General features: G+C 38.3%; 12 protein-coding genes across 12 annotated transcripts; 8 read left to right on the forward strand and 4 right to left on the reverse strand. All coding sequences in view use genetic code 12, as the record gives it.

The window, feature by feature from the left end:
- Window positions 1-16: 16 nt before the first annotated feature.
- On the forward strand, window positions 17-1,714 carry I9W82_002146 (GPI-anchor transamidase subunit; the record flags this gene model as incomplete). The annotated part of the gene is made up of 1 exon (XM_067690970.1): window positions 17-1,714. One exon carries the CDS (start codon window positions 17-19, stop codon window positions 1,712-1,714), a length of 1,698 nt encoding a protein of 565 aa, XP_067549382.1.
- A 92-nt stretch (window positions 1,715-1,806) lies between these two features.
- I9W82_002147 (mitochondrial 54S ribosomal protein uL1m) lies at window positions 1,807-2,652 on the reverse strand (the record flags this gene model as incomplete). Its single annotated transcript, XM_067690971.1, has 1 exon — window positions 1,807-2,652. The coding sequence occupies one exon, from the start codon at window positions 2,650-2,652 to the stop codon at window positions 1,807-1,809; it is 846 nt and encodes a 281-aa protein (XP_067549383.1).
- A 739-nt stretch (window positions 2,653-3,391) lies between these two features.
- Window positions 3,392-4,351, reverse strand: I9W82_002148 (membrane insertase; the record flags this gene model as incomplete). The annotated part of the gene is made up of 1 exon (XM_067690972.1): window positions 3,392-4,351. One exon carries the CDS (start codon window positions 4,349-4,351, stop codon window positions 3,392-3,394), a length of 960 nt encoding a protein of 319 aa, XP_067549384.1.
- Window positions 4,352-4,513: 162 nt separating this feature from the next.
- Window positions 4,514-4,858, forward strand: I9W82_002149 (transcription elongation factor; the record flags this gene model as incomplete). Its single annotated transcript, XM_067690973.1, has 1 exon — window positions 4,514-4,858. One exon carries the CDS (start codon window positions 4,514-4,516, stop codon window positions 4,856-4,858), a length of 345 nt encoding a protein of 114 aa, XP_067549385.1.
- Window positions 4,859-4,953: 95 nt separating this feature from the next.
- I9W82_002150 (uncharacterized protein) lies at window positions 4,954-8,874 on the reverse strand (the record flags this gene model as incomplete). Its single annotated transcript, XM_067690975.1, has 1 exon — window positions 4,954-8,874. The coding sequence occupies one exon, from the start codon at window positions 8,872-8,874 to the stop codon at window positions 4,954-4,956; it is 3,921 nt and encodes a 1,306-aa protein (XP_067549386.1).
- Window positions 8,875-10,476: 1,602 nt separating this feature from the next.
- Window positions 10,477-12,018, forward strand: I9W82_002151 (uncharacterized protein; the record flags this gene model as incomplete). The annotated part of the gene is made up of 1 exon (XM_067690976.1): window positions 10,477-12,018. One exon carries the CDS (start codon window positions 10,477-10,479, stop codon window positions 12,016-12,018), a length of 1,542 nt encoding a protein of 513 aa, XP_067549387.1.
- Window positions 12,019-12,985: 967 nt separating this feature from the next.
- I9W82_002152 (uncharacterized protein) lies at window positions 12,986-14,088 on the forward strand (the record flags this gene model as incomplete). Its single annotated transcript, XM_067690977.1, has 2 exons — window positions 12,986-13,419; window positions 13,473-14,088. 2 exons carry the CDS (start codon window positions 12,986-12,988, stop codon window positions 14,086-14,088), a joined length of 1,050 nt encoding a protein of 349 aa, XP_067549388.1.
- Window positions 14,089-14,605: 517 nt separating this feature from the next.
- On the forward strand, window positions 14,606-16,081 carry I9W82_002153 (putative glycosylphosphatidylinositol-alpha 1,2 mannosyltransferase; the record flags this gene model as incomplete). The annotated part of the gene is made up of 1 exon (XM_067690978.1): window positions 14,606-16,081. One exon carries the CDS (start codon window positions 14,606-14,608, stop codon window positions 16,079-16,081), a length of 1,476 nt encoding a protein of 491 aa, XP_067549389.1.
- Window positions 16,082-16,651: 570 nt separating this feature from the next.
- On the forward strand, window positions 16,652-17,173 carry CNB1 (calcineurin regulatory subunit B; the record flags this gene model as incomplete). Its single annotated transcript, XM_067690979.1, has 1 exon — window positions 16,652-17,173. One exon carries the CDS (start codon window positions 16,652-16,654, stop codon window positions 17,171-17,173), a length of 522 nt encoding a protein of 173 aa, XP_067549390.1.
- Window positions 17,174-17,437: 264 nt separating this feature from the next.
- SRP101 (Signal recognition particle receptor subunit alpha) lies at window positions 17,438-19,045 on the reverse strand (the record flags this gene model as incomplete). The annotated part of the gene is made up of 1 exon (XM_067690980.1): window positions 17,438-19,045. The coding sequence occupies one exon, from the start codon at window positions 19,043-19,045 to the stop codon at window positions 17,438-17,440; it is 1,608 nt and encodes a 535-aa protein (XP_067549391.1).
- A 252-nt stretch (window positions 19,046-19,297) lies between these two features.
- Window positions 19,298-20,044, forward strand: TIP1 (transporter; the record flags this gene model as incomplete). Its single annotated transcript, XM_067690981.1, has 1 exon — window positions 19,298-20,044. One exon carries the CDS (start codon window positions 19,298-19,300, stop codon window positions 20,042-20,044), a length of 747 nt encoding a protein of 248 aa, XP_067549392.1.
- Window positions 20,045-20,381: 337 nt separating this feature from the next.
- On the forward strand, window positions 20,382-21,998 carry MSM1 (methionine--tRNA ligase; the record flags this gene model as incomplete). The annotated part of the gene is made up of 1 exon (XM_067690982.1): window positions 20,382-21,998. One exon carries the CDS (start codon window positions 20,382-20,384, stop codon window positions 21,996-21,998), a length of 1,617 nt encoding a protein of 538 aa, XP_067549393.1.
- Between the last annotated feature and the right edge of the window lie 1,473 nt (window positions 21,999-23,471).

A 23,471-nucleotide genomic window follows, 5' to 3' on the forward strand; every position in this document is an offset into this window, starting at 1 on the left:
TTCAACAAAAGAAGAAATGGCTTTAGCAGAAAAAGTGCTCAGGAAGGTTCACAAGTTGAATCTTATTCCAAAGGCAATTAAACTACTACCTCGTCTTTCTTTTGGATTGGCTGTTTTGAGCATACTTTGGTTAGTCACATTACCCCAAGATGGAAACTATCGTAACTGCTATATCTCAGAAAATGCATTGATGCCAGGGCAAGTCACATCCTACTTTAGAGAGAGTGAGTGGAATTATGTTCGTGGATATCGTCACGAGATTCACCAACTAGAGCTGCAGCCAATTGAACAACGTAACGAAATTATCACTCAATGGTTAGAAGATTTAGGGTTGCCAGTGTCACGACACCATAATGGATTCACAAACGATACCTTGTACTCAATAATGCATGCTTCACGAGGAGAAAATACTGAAGCAATGGCATTGGTTGTCCCATGGGTCAATTCAGACGATGAATTCAATGAGGGCGCCATGGCACTTGGCATGGCATTGATGCATTATTTCCAACGTATTTCAATATGGTCAAAGAATATCATTCTCGTGATTCCACCAGATGGCAAACAAAGTTTGAGAACTTGGGTCAATGCGTATCATACAAGCTTGGACGATACTGCTGGTTCAATTGAAGCGGCTATCATAATGGAGTATGGGAAACAAGGTGATGGGTTCCAATACTATGATATGTTTTACGAGGGTTTGAATGGACAATTACCAAATTTGGACTTACTAAACACCGCAAACCAAGTCGGTCAAAATGAAGGTATTAGCTGCAGTGTCCAAGGCATCAGTGATACAGGTATCAACTTTACTAGCCGATTGAAAACTCTATTCTCGGGTATTTTGAGGTTAGTTGTTGCTGGATCTAGAGATGTTCATGGTCATGAAGCATTTTCCGGCTGGCAAATTCAGGCGTTCTCTATCAAAGCTAAAGGAACTCAAGGGCACGATGTAACTCAATTTGGTCGAATTATTGACTCTACTTTTAGATCAGTCAATAACTTGTTGGAAAAATTCCATCAGTCATTCTTTTTCTATTTGATGTTAAGTCCAAAACATTTTGTTTCCATTGGTACTTATTTGCCTAGTGCTGTTATGTTAGCAGTGGCCTATGCGTTTGGCGCTTTGAATGCTATATTGAACTCAAACATAGGCTTGCTGCAAATTCCTCAAAATTTTACCAAATTGTTGACAATTGCCGTTGTTTCCGAACTTGTATGTGTTGGTTTGTCGGTTCTCATACCACAAGTGCCATTAGAGTCGTTGAGTTATGTACTATGGGGACTTCTGGTGCTACCTGTGTTTGCAGTTAAATCCCGTGGTCAGCAATCTTCAAATACAACAAGCTTTGCCTTGATTGGGTTAGCTCTATTGCTTATTGCGTTTTTAATAACTGCCTTGTTGATTGTTCATTACGCATTGGCTCTTACAATTGGTTTATTAGCAATACCACTCACATTTGTGCCCACAATTATTATGAAGAATAGACCATTGGCCATCTTATGCTTGGCTATTTCCAACCCGTTTTTCTTATTCATTGTTGCAAACCAATACTTTGGTGAAGATTTCTTTGCCCAGTTGATCACTTCTTGGACCCAATTACAATGCTGGACGTGGTTGGTGGTAGTTTTGGGTTGGTTCCCATCTTGGTTGATGGTTGCATATGCTACAACTGGTGTCAGTATTATCGAAGCAGATGTCGCTAGAAAGATATAAAGAATTTGTTGGCTGTATATATACAAGTTTATTCAAATTTAGCTATATTAGTTCTACATCGCAGAGAAAGCTCTCTCTCGCTATCGTTCCCTTTAGTCCTGTTTGAAATCAATAACCAACCCGGGACTGTTAGCTGACGAGATATAACAGTAGCCCAATCTGGTCTTTTTTGATGCGTTTGGATCAATTTGTGAAAAAATGACATCACTTACTGCTTTCAAATTGGACATGATTTGAAAGTCACTAAAAGTGGCATTTCCAACAGTAAAAGTTATATGCGAATCCTTTTGCTTAATTTGATAAGATCTCAAAATATTAGCTATAGCTTGAGGGTCGTCAGTCACAGTACCTTTTTTCTTTGTTGGTTGTAATCCAGCGGGACCTAATATTCTAGCAACAGCTCTCAATTGACTTTCCATTTCACTGGTAGCGAAAACATGAGTGAAATCACCAGGCAATAATTCTTGATTCACAAATTTGTCAATCAACTCTTTACCTCCCAAGAACTGTGGATCAACTAAAGACAGCAACTCCTCAATTATGGAATGATGAGTAGTAAATACAAGTGGTTTTGTCTTTCTATTGATTGGAAATGGGATATCAACAGTACCATTAATTGGAGCAGCACCTTGTTCTTGACGCACATACAAATTACAAGTGATTGTAGTTTTATCTGCTGGTTTTCCAACTTCAAATGATCTGATTGTATTGAGAGCTTCAGCAATAGGCATATGCAATGGGTGGTCAATAGGATTTTCCAAGGATTTGAACTTCAAATCTTGTCTCAATTTACGCTTCTTCTGCTTGTCTTTTTCTCGTTGAAGTTGAGTCTTGGTCTCTTTGGAATGAACGACTGTACGAACAAATGTAGCTGATGGTAAGGCAGCACATGCGGGAAGTGAACGCCTTATTGGCTGGAGCGGTATTAGCCTAAACATTGGGGTCCTCTGGGGTTACGTAGTGACTTGTATACGATGGTACTTTTAACTGAAAATTTTTGTATTTCACACACACAGAGAGAGAAGGAAAAATGAAAAAAGTCAGAACAATTGTTATATGCAGGAACTGGAAAATACAATACAACTTTGGCACTTGATTTAGAACCACTTTAAGGGTCAAGTAGCAAACAAGCTTTACCATGATATCTAAGCTAGTCAGGAGGACAGCTTGAAAGTAAAGAGACTATGTTATACACTTTTTCGCATTGTATGTACAGATCCTTTAAAATATAAACTAACTCTATGAGATATTGATCAACTGTTCCTCACCGTCCCATTATACAGGACATAAGCCGACAGAAGATGACATCGGTTCCGACAATGTTATAGCCATCGCAAACTTGTGAAAGCCACCGCGAACTTGTGATAGCTTCACCAGTTAAAATCATTAACCTTTGAGGGATTTTTAGTGCATTTTGCAAGCCGTTCAATTTGAGGAACAATAACTCTTTAAAGAGTCGAAGTAACAGTTGGTTAGCAAGTATGTTCATGGTTGGAAACGTCCATTGCCAAAGTTATATTATTTACAGGCAAGATAAACTAAGGCAGTAATGTTCCATGCTTCCTGATTTGACTCAACTTGAAGCCTGATATAACGATCCCCGCTTCACTTAGGGTGTATACCATATCCAATACTTCTTCGAAAGCACAACGCATAGCTCAGTATAGCTCTTGGCAACTATTTATCCAAGATGTCCCCTCCAAAACGTTTCTTAGGTGTGAAGGAAATGGGGAATTTGACATCCAACACCATGTTTTGAATCAATGAGAAAAATTGAGAAGAGATCCAATATAGAACCAACGCTGCTGGTGCATGTATGGATATTGCCATCATAAATACAATTGACATCCTTGCGAAATTTCCAACCGCATCAGTCAAATTAGGACGATACTTTAGTCTTTGGGTTAATCTAGATAGTTCCAATGTCCTGAATGTCCATTCAACATTGCAAAGAGAAATGACTCCTAAGATCACGGGGAAAATGTGCATTGGGTCTGCAACCGCAAGATCTTGGAACCATAAACAACCCTCGACATACAAGGAGGGGTCCAAAGCCTTGTTGTGTAAGTTATCCCATGATGACCACCCACTGAGATCTCTCATAGTCAATGACATAATAATCCAGAGCGGTATTTGAAATGTAGGTAAAATAAAATTCTTCCATATCTGAACATTGTGCTTTTTAAAAAGTTCCTTCTGACGCTTTCGTGTCTCCTTTGTGCTAAGAAGCAAGATTTGTTCATATGACATATTGGCCAATGGAGCCTGTGCAGCTTTAACCGACTCATCAGTGCTGGGTGCTTGTTGTAAAGTTTTAGCCTTTTGGACTCTTTTTGCTAGATTCATTTTCAAAATTGGACTAAGAGCACTCACAATCGGTTTCAAAGTACTTTGCTTCTGGATTATTTTTCTTTGAATTACAGCTAATGGCAACGTCCAAACAGATCTTAAGGCAAAGGTAGTGATTGGTATTAGGGCCCACCATGGTAAACCACTTGTTTCATGAAGGCTCTCGAATGCGTGAGTGAACGTGTTGACAATTGCATGGTGGTCTATGGAAAGCTGTCGATTTGGGGCTGCAAATCTTTTAGGAACTGGCTTAAAGTGTGAGCCTGCGTGGAAAGTACTTCGTAGCATTAGATGCGGGATAGGGTCTTATTATAAGGTGATATTCTTTGAAAAAAAAAAAAAATTTGAAAAATTCAAAGTCGTGAAAAAAAAAAAATAATCACCCACATCAACATAGTCATAGTCACTACGCTTTATTCAGAATCAATATTTAACCAATAGCCTTATAATATGTCAACTAGATCAGAAAGAGCATGCATGTTATGTGGAATTATACAGCCAGCAAAAAACTTCAAAAGTTTAGGATGCCCAAATTGTGAAGGTTTGCTACAATTCAAAAACAATGACCAAGATTTTAACCCCATCACCGATTGTACCTCACCTTCTTTCGAAGGGTTAGTAGCGTTGGGGGAAGACAATAAGGAGTCATGGGTTGCAAGGTGGCTAAGAATAGAGAGCTTTGTTCCAGGTCTATATGCTGTGAAAATCAATGGTAAACTACCTCCGATAGTGATCGAGCATTTAGAGTCCCAGAATGTTATATATAGACCAAGGGACGGAAGTGCAGAAGACTGATCGAAAAGCATAAAATTCCTTTTCAAAGCTTAGTTTGTTTTATAGATGGTGTATTTCTATTTAAATGTATACTAGGGGTCTACATCTGTATGTGCCTATGATGTTGTTTCTAATGATGACACTACTTTCTCGATGTTTTCTAATGTCAAAGATTTGCTCCATTCGTTTCTATCAGTCCAAACGATGTCCATCAATCTTGCCATAACCATTTCTAATTTATCAATCGTATATTGATCGGTGTATTTGATCACTTGCTTTTTGAGTTTGTCGAGTGAGTTCTTGTCAAGTATCAATTCCTTTGTGTGATCAATTTCTATGGCGTCTTCTGCTTCTGATTCGGAATCCTCTTCAACCTCTTCTTTCTCATTCTTCTCAGTGGTGTCCGGCTGAACTGCCTGGGTAGTTTCAACATCCTCCATCGGTTCAATCTTCTCCTCTGGTTTAATCTTTTCATCCTCCTGATTGGTATCTCCATTAAGATGCTCTGTTCCTATTGGCACATCCTTGCCATTTTCATTTGTAGTACTATCCACTTCCATAGAAGGTGTTGGATTTTGGCCTTCCTCATGGATAGTGTTCCCATTAGGAAGAGCACTTGTTGAAATCCCGTCCTTGGCATTTCCATTATCAGTCAATGCATCAGCCGGAACTGAAACCTCACCTGTCGTGTCATTATCAATCTTTGATTTGATAAGTTCATACTCTTTTAACAATTTCTCTTGTTTTGCCTTGTCCCTTTCTCTCATTTCTTTACAAGCCTTCACAAATTCTGGTGTCGAGATATCATCTATACCAAATTGTGCATTGGTAATCATTTCGTTGGCCTTCAAGATCCGTTCTCGATCACCAGATGTTATGCAATCTCTTAAAATCAACTTGAGGTCTTTGAGAAACTGTCTAGGCTCACTATAGAAACCATTCCACAATCGTTCCTCAATTGTGTCAAGATCCATGTTGTAAAAATTTTTGCCTGTTGCAATCTCCTTAATCATATTTTCGCGCCCTGGTTCATCGGACCTGTTGTATAAAATTTGGTAATTGTTGAGTGGATTTTCCAAAATCGATGGATCAAACAAATGGTAGAGCAAGTTCTCATCAACGATTGGCTTTTTAAACCTTTTGTACCTCACTTTGAACAAATCCATCAAACTGGCTAGCTTGATTTTGAGTGTGTTTTTCAACTTTGTGTCATTATACTCCTGTTCCTTCTGTTTTCTCTTGATTAACTCTTGGTCTGACAAGTTTGATACCGTTTCCACAACTTTCAACTGTTTCAACTTTCTCTTGGGTCTATTTTGTAAATCATTAACAAACTCGTAGGGTTTCATCATAAGAGTTTTCCAAACCGTCAGGAAAAATTCTTTCCTTGCCAGTTTTGTTGGATTTTGTAAAACGACATTGTTTGCTGAACTTTCCAACCCAAACAAATACTTGATCCTGTCATCCAAGTAATGTAATGTAGTCTCGGAAAATCCTAATAACAAAATCTTTTCGTTGCTTCGCAATCCACGCAAAAGGCTAGATAATGTCGCTTTGGAAGAATCAGGAAGAATCAGATACCATACGTCAATGTTGGGGATCAATATTATAGCAGGCTGGTGTCTTCTAGCTTCAATGAATGCTTGTATAATTGCCAGTTCCGTGGTTCTGGTGGAATCGCCAAACATTGTTCCAAGGTCCAAGGACTGGACTTGGAATCCCTCCAAGTAGTTAAGAACGGCAGCACTTAAATATTGTTGCCCATTTCCCTCTTCTCCACTGACAAGTAAATGAGGCCTGCAAATTCGTGCATTTTCCAAATTTTTCAATAGTTGTTGTTTGCCAAACCCACCATCCTTGTCATGCACAGTTGGATCAAGATACTTGGCCTCTTCCAAAGTGGTGAGTTTTTTGCGTCCTGCGACACTGATAGACACGGGTATTAGATCATTTAATTTTGATTTTATTTGCTCAAAACTATCCATTAGCAAAGGCTTCAAGTTGTCTGGTAATGGAGATGATCCAGACAGAGTAGATCTTGCACTTGATGGGACAATTTTATCTAGGGCCATCATAAAGTCCTTAGCGATAACCTTGACCTTTTCTGGCTTTACTGCTAACTTGTGGTTTGTTTCATAAATTTGAGGGTACTTCCGTTGAATACTATTCAAAGCCGCCTCTGTGCACAATGCTCGTAAATCCGCACCCCCATACCCTTTCGTGAGCTCAGCGAGATTACTCAAAAAAGAGTCGTCCAATTGTGGCGTCCACTTCTTTGTATGAATGGTCAAAATTTCCTTTCTCGCATTGATGTCAGGTAATGGGAAATAGAATTCACGGTCGAATCTACCTGGTCTTCGTAGAGCCGGGTCTATAGCATCTGGTCTATTTGTTGCACCAATAACAATAACCTGTCCTCTGTTGTCCATTCCATCCATCAAAGCTAACAAAGTAGACACAATACTAGCATGAATCTGTTCTTGCTTTGACGATCTCACTGGTGCCAACCCATCGATTTCATCAAAAAATATAATGGATGGTTGCTGATTCTTAGCTTCTTCAAACAATAACCTTAATTGTCTCTCTGCTTCTCCAACCCATTTACTCAAACAATCGGCACCTTTTCTCATAAAAAAGGTAATCTTACGTTCAGGTGTAGAGCAGTTTGCAGCCAATGCTCTTGCCATCAAAGTCTTACCTGTTCCCGGAGGACCGTGAAATAGCACACCTCTAGGTGGAGTGATTCCAAAATTTTGATACAACTCCGGGTATAGAAGTGGTAAAGCAACCATTTCTTTCAATTGATTAATGTAGTTATCTAATCCCCCAACAACTGAAAAGTCGATGTTCATATCCACTCCAAGTGGATCAGTATCACTCAAACTATTCTTTGCTTTCTTTTTATCATCAGATCCTCCTGTAAGTAACTTACCTTCTGACCTTGACGGTTTTTTCTCCTTGTGACTAATAGTGGCTTCGCCATTAATAGGAGCAATTTCATCTTCAGAGCTATCAGAGTCACTGACGTTCTGGCCAATGGCAGTAAGATTATTCGGGCCGCTCATTCCAGGTAATGGAATACCTCCCGGTGGTATATTTGTACCAAATAAGGATATGACATCACTTCCCCCAAATGGGCCTGCGGTAGGGTACAAAATCTTGCGAAACTCACTCTTGTTTGCAGGTCTTCCTCGCCTATTTCTGACATTGACTGGAGTCGAAGGTCTTTCAAGCATCAAATCATTAGTTATGGGAGGAGGAATGGTGTAGTCGACTTTTGCCCGTTGTCTCAATTTATGCTGCGACGGCTCAGAGTCTCGCATCGGAGATGAATCATATAGCTCAGCAATCTCCCTCTGTATATCGTCTACATCATCCTGAAGCTCTTCCCGAGTGTCATCGCCAGTAAAGCCAACGTCTTCTTCTTGCAATGCTTTGCCTGATCTAGTTGCTCTTCTTGGTTCAGCTGATGCCGACCTGCTCTTCTTCTTACGACCCCTTTTCTTTTTCGGCTTAACCCCATACTCGTTCTCCTCATCATCCCATTCATTTTCATCTTCAACAATAAAATTATCACGTTTTTTCTTCTCAATGAAATCATCATCTGAAAGTGTTAAGTCATCTTCATCGTCTCCATCATCATCGTCGCCGTCATCTCTAAACTCTTCATCCTCGCTGTCTACCAGAGGTTTAGTAAATCTTCCTCTCGACCTTCCTTTTGCACCGAGCTTCCTTTTCTTCCTCCGTGCACTTTTCACCTCTATGTCCGATTCTTCGACATAATCATCACTATCATCATCCCTTTCTGGCGAAGTTGGAACTGCAAAGGGATCATCGCTGTCTGGTTCTTCCTCCTTTACGGGAACATCGTCTGTTTTGGCTTCGTCCACTTGAATGTCAGTAGCGTCGTCATCGTCATCGTCATCCTCTTTGTATGAAATGCTTGTGTTACTTCTTCTAGGTGGTGTTTCCGTCTCCTTAAAATCATACTCAACTTCATCATCCGTTGAATCTATTCTTCTCGAACGTTTAGCCATGCTTTTTTTATGTTTTACGCGGGCAAAGAGAGAACGAAAAAAAGCGGGAGCAAAATCACGATTATTCAATTGGTTTAAAGTAGGGTGTACTTTGATACGTTTTAAACAGACGTGATAATGATATGTTTATGTGTGTTCGTGGTGGTGATAAAGTCAAAGTTTGGTGAACAATGTGGATTCCAAAGTAACAACATTTTCTTTTTTTCGGTTTGCCATAATGAGAGAGAGAGAGAGAGAGAGACACTTTTTTTTTTTGGTCAACGCACATACTTTGCCCATAGTTAACAGGCCTATTTCCACCACCTTAACTAAAGGAAAAAAAAAAATACACCTACTGGTGAAAAACTGCACTTCATTCACCTACAGTTGGTTGAATAAACGTCGAGGAACTTCATGGAGGATACCAAGGCAATAAGTGCGCAGAATAGTCATCAGTCACAAATGACAGTGGGAAGGGCATTCAAGGCGGGTGGACATCACCAAATACTAACTATAAAAACAAGCACCTCTCCACCCTAATACGTCTATGTTTGAAAGATCTCCAATGATTTTTTTGCAACCATTAAATAAAGAAATGTTGCAATCGAAGTGAGTTAATGTAAAATGGGTTGTGTTTGTATGTTCCTTTTTTTTTTTTTTTTTTTTGCGCATTTGCGTCTTTGACAACGCTTTATGCTTGTTCATTCTTAGATAAGTTACACGACCGCTATTACAACTTCCATTTAGACATCTTCTAGTGACCTAGAAGTGTACTGAAAATAAATACACTGTTGAACTAGTCAGTCCCGTTAAAACTTTCTTATTCTGCTATACTATGTGGTATTTTTGATCCCTTAAGTGGAGGAGACAGAGCTACTACAGCTTGTTCATCAATATTTCCGTGGCCATACAATCAACCCAGTCTTAGTGCATCCTTGGTGCATTTGGTTATAATGAGAATTACACATGATTTCAAATTTCATACTCGAGCAGCTATTATGCATGATTTGTGGTACGAGTAACTCTCATGGTCGTCTGAAGCTGTGGACTCGAATTTGGAAGATTGGAGTTCGATTAGTACCGCCCAAAGAGAACATAAGAGCAGAATTTAATACAAACAACATCTAGGATAGTACCATGTTTACAGTTGACTTTATTTTCTCAACTATATGTCTACATCAATGAATAGTGGAAAGTGTGTGGTTCTTTCAAGGTGGTGCTGATCCTGCGATTGTTGAATTATGCTCGAGCAACCGAGTTACCAAGGCTGCACTCAACCCTTAGACGCAGAGGAAATATTTAAGCTATGTCAAAGGACTCCATGCTGTCAAATTCAAAGGAGCTTTCACAATGTATAAACATGAATGTGAGGATCATCATATTCTGCATCCTCGTTTAAGACAGTTGAAATTGTTCAATAGTTCATGCTGCTTTTACATAGTACCTGGCTACTGTCGAGCTTCAATAGCTTCCCAGATGCTTCAAAACACATAAAAGGGTTGCAAACTTTTTGATATTTTCCTAATGATTCGGACTATAAAAAGGGCAACAAGAAAAACCAAAAATCATTTTACAACTTCCCCTTTCTTTCCTTTCACCAAAACCTAAAACCACTTTTTAATCATGTACGATTTACTCACTAACTCCCCCCAAGAGGACCAAAGCGTTACTTATTTCAACCAAGCTTTCACTGTTGACAACAAGGAAAATGATGATTATGGATTTGCTTTGATCGAAGCAGCATTGTCAGAGTTGAAAGAATTGGTATCCCATGTTTATAACAAAGAAAAGATGTTACCCACTCAAGTTCACCCAAACATTCACCAGTCTACTAAGAAGAGCAAAGTCAAGAAGATAAACAACGGTACAGCATTTTATCCAGCAAATTCTTTGTCAACTACTTCAAATGTTTTCAACTCAACTACTCATACCAAAAAAATGTTCACCAATTATCAAGCCAAAACTATTAATCACTCACATAAAAGATTTATGAAGTCCACAATGAGAAGAGACGAGGAAGATGATGCTGCCACTGAAGCTGCTTTTTATCCATCGTGTTTTTGTGAGAAAGACGAGAGTGATACATCGATGGTTATTGAATCATCGAAAATGATGCTTGCGAGGACTAACAGACGTATTCAACAACAAAGACATCAGCAAACAAGATTTCTCCCATCAAATCTGAGCAGCATTACTCAAAGCATCACCAACAGCTGTTTTAACCCCCCAGTCAACTCATTTCAACCACCAAAACAAAGAAAGAAGTCAAGCAACATCAAAAAGGTTGATTCAAGCAAACCCAGTCTTGTTTCGGGACCAGTTAGAAGATTTGCTACCCCTTGGGATGACTGCGAAGATGAAGATGAGAATGCGTCATTTGAGAATGATAAAGTTGGAAACCAGTTGAGCGATGGATTAGGATCCATCACAGAAAAGATTAATTTTGCATTTCCATTACCGCAACCAGATCCACCAATGAAACATACCCCAGCAATTTTGCACATCGGAGATGACTCTAAGAACAAAGTCAAGTTCAATAACAAAATGGAAGTGCGTCGTTTTAGTCAAGACAAGTGTCAAGATTTTACCAGAGTCATTGAAGGAAAAAACAGAGACAAAAAACTTAAAAGAAAATGGTCTTGGGGATCTAAAAGAAGAGCTTCTAAAGAGAAAGTTGAACAGAAACCCAGTATATTAAAGAGAACTGGGTGGATTCCTGGTGAAAACATTACAGATGAGGTAATTCCGTTATTTTCACCTGATACTCAACTGGGAAGAGTTGCTCTTCATTTGGGTATTGATCTGGATGAGGAAGACGATGGTGAAAGCGTTGGCAACAACGATGCAGCTGAAGAACCCAACTTTGCAACTACTGTCCGTTGTGATTTGTGGGATGTTGATGATAAAGAATGGAGACCGGATCCAAAATTGATGGCTGATACACCAGTCAAGAAATTTAAAGTACATCTCCGAAGATTTGTTTCTGGATTCAAGATACACGGGGGAAAGCTTCAGAGCTTGTTGTCATTGCACACTCTGTCGGGCGTAATGTCAGGTCTGGCCAACCAGTCATTTACAAGTCCTGATTCGGGTGAAGATGACTCAGGTGAAGAAGCTGAAGGATTCATGACTATTGCTTCTAGACCAATGACTGTACGTGTTTAACCCACTCTGTATGCTGTTATTATCGTGTTGTCTATGCTTATTGCTGATGCTGGTGATGCTGCTGTTGTTCTAATTAGAAGTTGATGTTGTTGTTTTGTATCTTTGTTTAGATTTATTAATTCGAGAATGTTTTACTTTATAAATAATCTTAAGGATGAGGTATTCTATTATCGTCACTGTACATCATTGAATTCAACACTGTCAGAGCAAACACTGTTCAACTTGATCTTTTCTAATGTTCGTGCGGCTGACAAAGCCAGATTTAGAGAAGAATTGTTTTTGTGTTTTTGATTCATATTTACGAGAATTATACTTTCCTTAAAGGGAGGGTTGCTTGTAGTGATAAACAAAACTATGATCTCTTGTAGTTTCCTTGAAAAAGAGGAGTAAGTAGAAAATGTGGTCATGCAAATTCAAATTCCATTCGTATATAAAGCATACCAATTTCAAAACTATAATTCATTTCTTTTTAGGCAACAACAAGACTAACATTGGTCCTTTTGAAATGAGGGATAAGTAGAATGTGGTCATGCAAATCATCCAACTTGACAACCACCTCTTGACAACAGATATCAAATAAACTAGGAAATGGAACCAAGGTCTGGACTCGCTAAAGTAACAGGACGCAAGGGTCAAGGAGTTGCCAACAAGAAAGAAGAAAAAGACGTGTGATGGCTGCTATCGTCGGGTCAGAGAGGCACTAGAGCACTACAAGCGCTATGGAGTGAGTCGAAACTCTTCATCTATGATGGTTCTACACGATAGCTTTGAAGATTAGCATCTTTGGGTATGGGTATATTGTTCGGAGTTAGGCGACCTTTGGCACGTGATTAATTCAAGTTTGCAACAATTTTGTTATTCCCAAAAATCATATAAATACCCTTCAATTTACAAGAAATAATCGTATCCATTTCCACCACTTATCCTTCCAAATACATTCCATTAATATAAATCTTTACACGCAAACATGTCTTCCAGTATTAATTATATCACACCCAAACAATTTAATGAAATTTTCAAGTTGCAAAATATTGATTTATCACAAATCATCCCCAACTACAACCCAGATGCAGGTTTTATGTTGACATCACCATTCAACTTACAAAATTCAAATGAGGGTGAGTTTAAAGTTGAACCAACCGAATCACCCACCGAAGAGACCCCCAAGTATTATCACCGACTCATCATCATCGGAAATCGAAGAGGATCAGCTAAATTTAGAACTGATTACCCATGTCAAGAAAGATTCTACTACCAACCACAATTCACCAACCCCACCAAGGAGTTTCCAATGTTGAACAGAGTGTTCGAGACTCTGACCCATCCATCAAGACAACTACTACCTTCACAAAAATATACTCATGCAACTTTGATCATCATGCGAATACTGTTGATAACGCAGTATTATGCCGAGCTGGTTTAATAGAGGACATTTGCGGTGTCCCAGAAATTAGACCTAAACGAGCCCTTGATGGCAACCGTTTTGAGTCATTGTTTGATTTAGTTTCTTTCATAAAGGAAGCTGAAGAAGACGTCGAGCCAATTGTCACGTTAGATGAAGAACCTGGTATTACCCAGTTACCCGAAGATGAAGTTGAGCCAATTGTCACGTTGAAGATCACGAAGTTGTGCATCCATTGGCAGAAGAAGGTTACAGCTCCCGAGTTGAATGAAGACGTTCCTGCTGAGTCAAATGTCACTGGCAATATACCAAGAAGCGGAGTCTTCTATCGTTTCCCGTGTCCAGATAACGATAATTACGGGTATTTTGTTAATGAAGAAAGCCAACCTTTTGCTGCCAAAGTGGATACTAGAATGGTTCCTGGCAGCTATGTTCCTGATCATATACCCATCATACGTCTTCCAGGAGGATACTTTTCCCTACCACCTCAAGAAATCTTATATTCCAGCACCGATCCGTCTGATATTTCCAAGGAAGCATTGCTGAGACGTCGAGTGACCTTCAACAACTTCACACAAGAAAGGAAAGCCAAGGATGGAGTAAACGAGAATAGGCTTGGTACAATAGTGGGACCTTGTTATGACTTCTGTGATGACAGAAGCAAATAACCGAAACTCCCATTCACCAAATTGAAGAAGCTCTTGACAAAATTGAAGTCAAAGAGAACTCCAAAGTTAAAATCAATCTTAAAGCCATCAAGAGAACCACCAAGAATAGCCCCACCGCCTAGTAATCCAAATGAGGCTTTTGATCTTTGGTTGATGTCTAATGGAGAGCCAAGATTTGGCAGACACTTTGAAAGACCTGGTTCTGTTGGTTGAAGGATGCAAAAGGGTTGAAGCCACTGAAAACCTCTGTGTATTCGGAGTTGTGTAATGATGCTATTCCAAGGGGGTGTTGCAAAAGCTTGTCTTCTGATGATATTCTTATATACTTTTTTAATCGTATCTGCCAATTATTTCCCTTCAAGTCATACCTCTCGTTATGGGATACCACGCATCTTAAGTAGGTGTAGCAAAACTTTTCATCTCTTGGTGGCCCCATGGGCCGTAAGGAACTTGTGGTGACAGAAATTTGTTTACTTCGACGCGCAATTGAAAATCCTCCATTTGAAGCAAACTTGAGATGCACCCGCGAGTGAGACTACCGTCTTCAATCAAACTATTCTGTATCATATTCATAATCAGATTAGTTAATGCTATCTCAATACAGACCTTCTTTCAAGCGGATGAGTTTTACCAGTCGTTGGAGCCAGCTCACAATTTTATTTACGGGTATGGATACGTAACTTGGGAATGGCATGCTAAATTGCGATCATCGATACATCCTTTCATTTACTCATTGGGCTACAAGTTTGCAAAGGAAAATGAGTTGTTAATCTGGTTTGTCCCTAAGTTGATAAATAGTCTAATAGCAACCGTCACTGAGTTTCAACTATTTCGATTCGTTCAAGTATATTCACGAGATGTCCAGTTGGCACGTGTCACGTTGATGTTGTCTTTGTTAAATCCGTTCAACTGGTATGTTTTAACAAGATCATTCTCGAACAACTTGGAGACTTGCTTAACGATAAGCGCGTTGAGGTTCTGGCCATGGACGGGAGAGATTGGGAATTACCATTGGTATGTTAGCTTGGGATTTGGCGTTTTAAGCTGTATCATTCGGCCAACTAATGCTTTGCTATGGATGCCTTTGGGTATTTGGCTTCTATCAAAGCACCGTTTGAGTTTGACATGGGTTGTATATTCGCTCATTGAAGTGTGTGTATTGTTTTCGTTGTCTGTTGCACTTGATTACTTCTTTTACCAGGAGTTTACTATTCCAATCTACAATTTCCTTCATTTCAACGTTGTCAAGAACTTGTCTATATTCTATGGTGTGGCTCCCTGGCATTTCTACCTACTTCAAGCAGCACCATTGATGATGATGCTATATTTGCCATTCCTATTGTTTGGCCTACGCAAGGATATACTATTGTTCAGCAGTCTATTTTATTTGGTTGGATTCTCCTTAATCCAACACAAAGAGTTTCGGTTCATTATGCCATTACAGCCAATCATGCTATATTATGCAGCTCGTGGTTATCAAAGATTGGAAATGGGCAAGCACTTTGTTTTGCTTGGTATCATTTTAAACGTCCTCATTGCCATATTCTTTAGTAATGTTAACGAGAGGGGGGTAATTGACATCATGAACTTTGTGAAATCACATTATGAATCATCTTTTGGTTTTCTAACCCCATGCCATTCAATTCCATGGCAAAGTAATTTGCATGACCCCAACTTGCAAGCATGGTTTTTAACGTGTGAACCACCACTTCACCTCCTGAATCCTTCAATGCTGGAAATCAAGTCATATAGGGACCAATCGGATGAGTTTTACGATAACCCGCAATCATTCATTAAACAGAATCTTGGGTCAACTTTATATTATCCGGACTACATTGTTGTGTTTTCACCCTTGAAGGAGTTGATTGAACAAGAATTGGGCAACTACTACTTGTACAAGCAGTATTTCAACAGTTATTTTCACTGGGATAGTAGAAGAACTGGGGATTTGATCATTTTTAAGAAAGAGTGGGACAGTGAGACTAGAAAATAGCAATGTACATATTAAAATTTCGATACATTACACTTACTAGTAAAAGCTATTTCTTAGCAATTTATGGGAGGTTACGTTCTAATGTTATAGGTTTACTTGGATTGTAAGTACAAAAAGTAGTTCATTCCTTCATTCTTACATTCATGCTGAAAGCCAGGTTGAGAAACAATTGACATTTTGTTCTCCTAATGTTGATTTATTCCTGGTAACGATTGCGCTTCAGGGAAAACGAAATCCTGGTAATGATCGCGCTACAGAGAAAACCAAATCCTGGGAATGCAAAAAAAACGAAACTTACCAGGAAGGCTGCTTGACTGTATATATAGATATTGTTACACGTTTATTTAAAGAAGGTGCTTCAATCATTGTGACAATTCTGAATAACTTTTGTTAAGCATGTACATAGTTTAAACCATTCAAAGTGGCTGAAAATGTGCACTCAACTTCCTCCCCAATTAATTGTGTGGTTATTTTGTGCGCTACCCTAACGATTTTTCTCATTGCTTGCGCCTCTCTCAAAGCAAACTTCAAGCGACATCTAATAACACCGTGAACTTCAAAGCAATAACAATGGGAGCATCATCAAGTATATTGAATGAATTTGTCGAGGATACGAATTTCAGTGTGGAGGAGATTGATAGATTAAGAAAACGTTTTATGAAACTAGATAAAGACGGATCAGGGGAAATTGACACAAATGAATTTTTATCAATCCCTGGGATCTCATCAAATCCATTAGCTACAAGATTAATGAATGTGTTTGACAAGGATGGAGATGGTCAAATTGATTTCCAAGAATTTATAACGGGATTGTCTGCTTTTAGTGGTAAATCTTCCAACTTGGAGAAATTGAAGTTTGCATTCAACATATATGATATTGATCGTGATGGGTATATTGGTAACGGAGAGTTATTTATAGTGATGAAGATGATGGTCGGAAAGAATCTACAAGATGAAGAGCTACAACAAATCGTGGACAAGACTATTATGGAAGCTGATGTTGATGGCGATGGCAAGTTGAATTTTGAGGAGTTCAAGAAGGCGGTTGATAGTAATTCCATCGCCAATACTATGACGTTGAATATGTTTTAAAGTGAGAGCTGTACCCGGGGTGATGATGTGTTTATTGAACTATGCCACTGAGAGAATTGATGTTATTTAAAGTGGAGAAGCGACAATGGAGCTCTTGTACTTATTGTCGGATGATCCGAAGTCAACTTGATAATGATGAGCGTTATCTCACCCTGTATCGCTCCCGAACCTCTGGACTTGAAAGGGATACCCTTGTTGTAGTAGTCTTCCTTTAAATTATGTATTGAATGTTTATTAGTAAATTATTAACATTACGGGCTTCTCTCATTTCGTCAACATGTCAACAACTTGCTTTACGCTCAACCTCTTGATATCAGTGTACGTTTGTCCGGTACCGACAAACAAGATAGGAACTTTAGTAGCCATAACCATATTAATCATGGTTCCCACCAAGTCACCCACTGTGTCAACTTTTGATATAATAAAGAAATCCAAATTTCTCCTATTTCCAAACGCATTGTTGAAATTTATAGCTTGTTCAACAGAGTCTGTACCAACCAATGCTTCACCCACCATAATAATCTTGTTTGGGTTAGCAGCATCTCCAAACTTCTTCAATGGGGCCATCAATTTAGCATTCGAATGGGTTCTACCAGCAGTATCGATCAACACTACATCGAAACGTTCATCAGTGGCATATTGTATTGCTGATTTGGCTGTTTGTACCACATGATCACCACTACCATAACCCTTTTCAAATAATGCAATCTTGGACTTGTTTGAAAACTCCGAATTCAATCTGTCAAGGTTATTCACATGCACCTTCAATTGCTCTACAGCTCCTGACCTAAAAGTATCACAAGCACATATTAGCACATTGAGATTGTTTTGAAGAAACCAGTAGGCCAATTTAGCAAGATTGGTTGACTTTCCCACCCCATTTACACCTACGACTGATATAACGTATGGCCTGCCTGAATTATTTCTCTTGATCTCGTATAGTAAATCAGTTGATACATTTGGGGTAAGAATTTTGGTAAGTTCATCAACCAAAGTTTGCTTATAAGTGGCCATATTCACCTTTTTCCCAGAAAGCCTAGATTTAAGCTTATTAATAATACTATTTGCTGTACTGGGTGCGATATTTTTGGAGATTAATTGTTCGTTAAACTTCTTGGATACTTCATCAACGTCAATGGAGCCACCGAAATAAGATCCAATTCTACCAAAGAATCCTGTAGGTTTACTTGGTGTTTCAACTTCATCATCCTCGTCTGATTCATTCAATATATCATTTAATTCATTCACCAAAACTAAATCACTATCCCTTGTGAATGCGGCTTCGTTATTCACCTTCATTTCTTTTGCTTGTGTGGATCCATCTTGGGCTTGACTACTGGAGTAGTCCAATACTTGGTTGTCTGAATAGTCAACCATTTCACCACTATTATCCCACTTTCTCATCTTCTTTGATGATGAAGTTTGTTTTTGTGCTGATACTTGCTTCGTCAAAGGTTTTGATCCGTTACTGGAGCTCTTTGGTTCCTTGGCGTTTGTATCCTCTTCAACATTCTGCTTTGATTTCATCAAGTTATTAAATTGTAGGTCAACCAAGCTATGGAATTTATCCTCTCCCAAATCTTCTGAGTCTTCAAATTTTCTAAAGGTTTTGTAAACACCCACAAGTGCTTGTTTGATTTTATCACTATTTATTGTTGTTATAGCATCAAAGTATATCACCACATACACATCCTCCTTGTGATAGCAATAAAACCGTTTCTGATTAATGGTATCAGTGGTGAAATTTTGATCCAAGTCGATCTGGGTTTCATTAATCAAGGTAGAGATAAAGTCATTGAATGGGGTGATCTTGTTATTGTATTGGTACTCGACTTTACCCGATGGTTTGAATATAATTAAAGATTGCGACATGTTAATTGGGGGGACTATAGCCGTGTATGGGAGTTTGGCTTTAATATTCTTCCTCTTCTCTCGAATGACGTTTTTCTAATTTTGAAAAACTGGCAGAAGGAGAAGAAAAAAAAAATTGATTTCAATAGCAACACGTATAGCAACAACAACAACAACAATAGCATAGATAGACTACATCCATTAAAAGTATTACAATCAACCCCTTTTGCATTATTATATTAAGTAACTACCTCAATTAATCCCACCCTCAAGATGGCTTATTATCAACAACAGATGAATAATCCTCAAAACATGCAGTTTTACCAATCCAATTATTCCTATCAACAAGCACAACCTTCGATACCAGTGAACAGCATGGGATCAATGGATATGGGATTTAGTAATGATGTTAGTGGTACAATGGGAGGAGGAGAGTTGACCCCAGGTCTACTTGCTGCATTTGGCACTCTGGGATATCCCGGTGAACCACCATTACTTGAAGAATTGGGGATAAATTTTCTGCACATTAAATCAAAGACTCTAGTGGTGTTGAACCCTTTGATGAAGGATATACCTAGTGATATTATGGCCGATTCTGATTTAGCTGGTCCGATTTTGTTTGTGCTATTATTTGGTACATTACTTCTATTGGCAGGTAAAGTACAATTTGGATATATTTATGGAGTTGGGTTATTCGGAACTGTCAGTTTACACTACTTGTTCAAGTTCATGAGTAATGACACCCAGATAGATCTTAGTCGTTCAGCCTCAGTCATTGGCTATTGTTTACTTCCATTAGTGTTGATTAGTGTGGTTGGTGTGGTTACAAATTTGGACAACTTGATGGGCTATATACTTAGTGCAGTTGCTGTGTTGTGGTGTACTTATTCAGCTAGTGGATTCTTTGTTTCGGTGTTGCGCTTGCACAATGTGAGACCATTGATTGCTTATCCATTGTGTATGTTTTACACAGTCTTTGCACTCATGGCTATCTTTGTTGAAAAGACAGAAGTTAGTTGATTTATAGAGTAAGAGATGTGTACAATGTTCAATTACTATTCATTGCCGTAGCTTTGCGCAAAGTTGATTGTAGATCTATGAGGCTAGAGCTCTTAGATGCGTCGTTAATTATCATAGTATATGCGCATAAAGAGATTGTCCCTATCTGGTCAATCATTATAAAGAATCGCGTGTTGAAAAAAAAAAACAACTGTTAGATCCATGAACACACCTACTGGCAACAATGAGACTACGATGCTCGTTGCTATTTAAAAGATATAGTCTGTCTAAACCATTCTATATCACGACACCCATATTCTATGTCAATGCAGCTCCACATATAGGACACTTGTATTCAATGTTGATTGCAGATACAAGAAACAGATGGGAGAAATTAAACCCTTCGAAACAGGCATATATGTTGACAGGTACTGATGAGCATGGGTTGAAGATTCAGAATACGGCCGAGAAGCTTGGCATTGAACCGAAGGAGTTGGTTGACAAAGTTTCCAACAACTTCAAATCATTGGCATCACAATTGAATATTAAATACGACAGGTTTATTCGCACCACTGATTTGGATCATGTTGAAGTAGCACAAAATTTTTGGACAATGATGATGGAAAAGGGGTATATATATAAAGGAACGCATAGTGGATGGTATTGTATCAGTGATGAAACGTTTTATCCCGAATCTGGTCTTGAAGAAGTTGAAAAAAATGGCAAATTGGTTAAAATTTCCATTGAGTCAAAAAATGAAGTTGTATATGAAACTGAAACCAACTATTTCTTCAAGCTTTCATTATTTCAAAATGACTTGATTGAGTATTTGAGGCAAAATCCCCAATTCATAAAGCCTAATCATCGGTACAAGTTTATCCTCAATGAATTAATGACGACCAAGTTACCTGATCTTTCAGTTTCACGACCATCATTACGATTAAAATGGGGCATTGATGTTCCCAATGATCCATCACAAAAGATTTACGTTTGGTTTGATGCGTTGTTGAATTATCTTACCGCCACTGGGTTTCCAAACGGGTTCACAAAAGAAGAAGGAGACAAATTCATTACTCTTGATAGCAGTACATGGCCAGCAACTCACGTTATTGGAAAGGACATTATACGATTTCATTGCATTTATTGGCCGATATTTTTAATGGCAGCACAAATTGATTTACCAAAACAAGTAATTGTTCACTCACATTGGTTGTGTGAAGGGTTTAAAATGAGCAAAAGTTTGGGTAATGTGGTTGAACCAATTGAATTGAGTGAATATTATGGGGTTGATCCTGTTAGATTCTTTCTTACGGAAAATTCCAATATTGATGATGATTGTAAGTTTAGTGAAGCGTTGTTACAAAGGAGTAGAGATGCACTTGTGGGTAAATATTGCAACTTGTTGTCAAGAATTGGGGGTAAACTATTTGATATTGCTCAAGCAGTCAAGCAAGCCAAGGATGGTGAGTTTACAAATATTAAAGATTTGATTGAGGGGGTTAGCTTAAAGAAGGAAAATGTTAGTATGTTGTTGCAATTATCAACAGAGCTACAAGAGAATCTTAATGGTCTTTACCATGACATGAATGAGAAGTTTACTGATTTTGATTACATAAGAGCAATACAACTGTGGTGGAAAGTGATTAATCAAGCCAACCAGTTATTCCAAGTCGCTGAACCGTGGCTATATGTATCAGCAATCAAAGATTCACAAATAAGTGAAGAAACAGCTCGCGAATATCAGCTATTGGTTAATTATTTTGTCTATCTTTGTGCTGAAACGATACGAATTCTGTCCATTTTGATTCAACCAGTGATGCCACAATTATCGGACCAGATCTTGACTAGATTGAATGTGAGTCCAGAAAGACGAAACTGTAAATTTGCCAAAATCGGTGTTGATATGGATTACGGGGAAGGGGCAAACTCAAGTCTGCATAAGCCGCCTTTACAAAAAGTCAAATCAAGAGTATGATATTGAGGCTGTGGAAAGTCGAGTTAGGGGTTAGATTATATTACTTCTTGTATATAAATGCTAGACAAATGTATATATGCAAAACAGGGGAAGAGCACCATAATGGAAAAAGGGGCTTGTATAGTTCATAATAGAAAGGTCGTGTGATATAAACTGTGAAACTTACCCCTACCAAAAAGCTCGTATATTGAATTAGTTCTGGGGGTGTAATGCCCTAAAACTAAAAGGAGACAAGCAAGTTAACTGTTAACTGTTGTCCAATGGTTATGAGCCATTGTCAAAGAAAAATAAAAGGAGAGGGGCAAGTGGGGGAAAAGGGATGTACTCAATACTATTGGTAACGGGCTACTTACTACGAATACGAAAGTCTCAGTCTTTATAGGTTTGAGGTAGCAGTGTGCAGAAGGAGAGGTCCTAGCTCAATCAAGAGGAGTAAATCTAGACGCTTTACCAGAAATAGACAATGACTTTGAAAAGTACTATAAAATGGAAATCCGAAACACACCCTCACAGCAGAACGACAAAAATTAGTCTAGTAACAAACCATTTACAATAAATTGCAAAAAGTGGAATTCCACTGACAACAAAACCAAATGGTTATATGAAACAATGGGAACATGAAAAAAGAAAAAGAAAGTGAAATCGTTTTAACTCCTAGTTCACAAGAGCTAGCCAAGTAGATTAGTTTAGTATATTACCTAATAGGGCTATTTGTATTATAAACTAGTATAGCTGGCTATTCTTGGTTCACTAACAGTTTGCTTCTTGGGTGTACTTTTTTGCAAAATTCCTGCTGCAAATCCTTCGTTTGAAGTTTCAATTTTTTTTTTTAAAAAAAAAAGGAATCATAGAAATACACACCTTGGTTAGTCGATACATATGTTACAAATGTATACTTATAGGCTCTTTTTGCTGGTTTCTTTTTCTTTAGTCTATGGGGGATTGTATATCTCTTCACATTGTCTAAAAAATGTCGTCGTCGTGAATGAGAATGAGAATCAAAATCTGGTTGTATTCTTCTTTTGTGTTGTGAAGTCCAAAAATAAAATAAAATAAAATAAAATAAAATAATAAGTACATATTACACGACTATTACACAAACCACAAAACAGTTCTATTATTTTATTTTCTGACGAATCAAATTAATTTTGTATCCCATTGGTCTGTTCCAAACTTTAAAAATAAACAAACCAAAAAAACACACACCGTTGAGAGAGGATTGGATAAAAAATATCGACCCATTTTCTACAAAGGAAAAGGTAAAATATGGAAAGTTAAAAACATGTTTTTTTTTTTTTTTTTTTATTAGCTAATGTTTCTATAGAGATTATCTTCTCTTTCTTTGGCTCTCTTACGCATTACTCAACTAAAAGAGGAATTATAAATTAAACGTTGATTAAGCGGCTATAATCTCCGTATATGCACCTATCATCCGCTCCCTTATTGTTTTTCATCATCAAATGCATCATCAAT

The sequence above is a fragment of the Candida metapsilosis genome (genome assembly GCF_017655625.1).
Source record: "Candida metapsilosis strain BP57 chromosome Unknown scaffold2, whole genome shotgun sequence".
NCBI classification, from domain to species: Eukaryota; Fungi; Ascomycota; class Pichiomycetes; order Serinales; family Debaryomycetaceae; genus Lodderomyces; species Lodderomyces metapsilosis.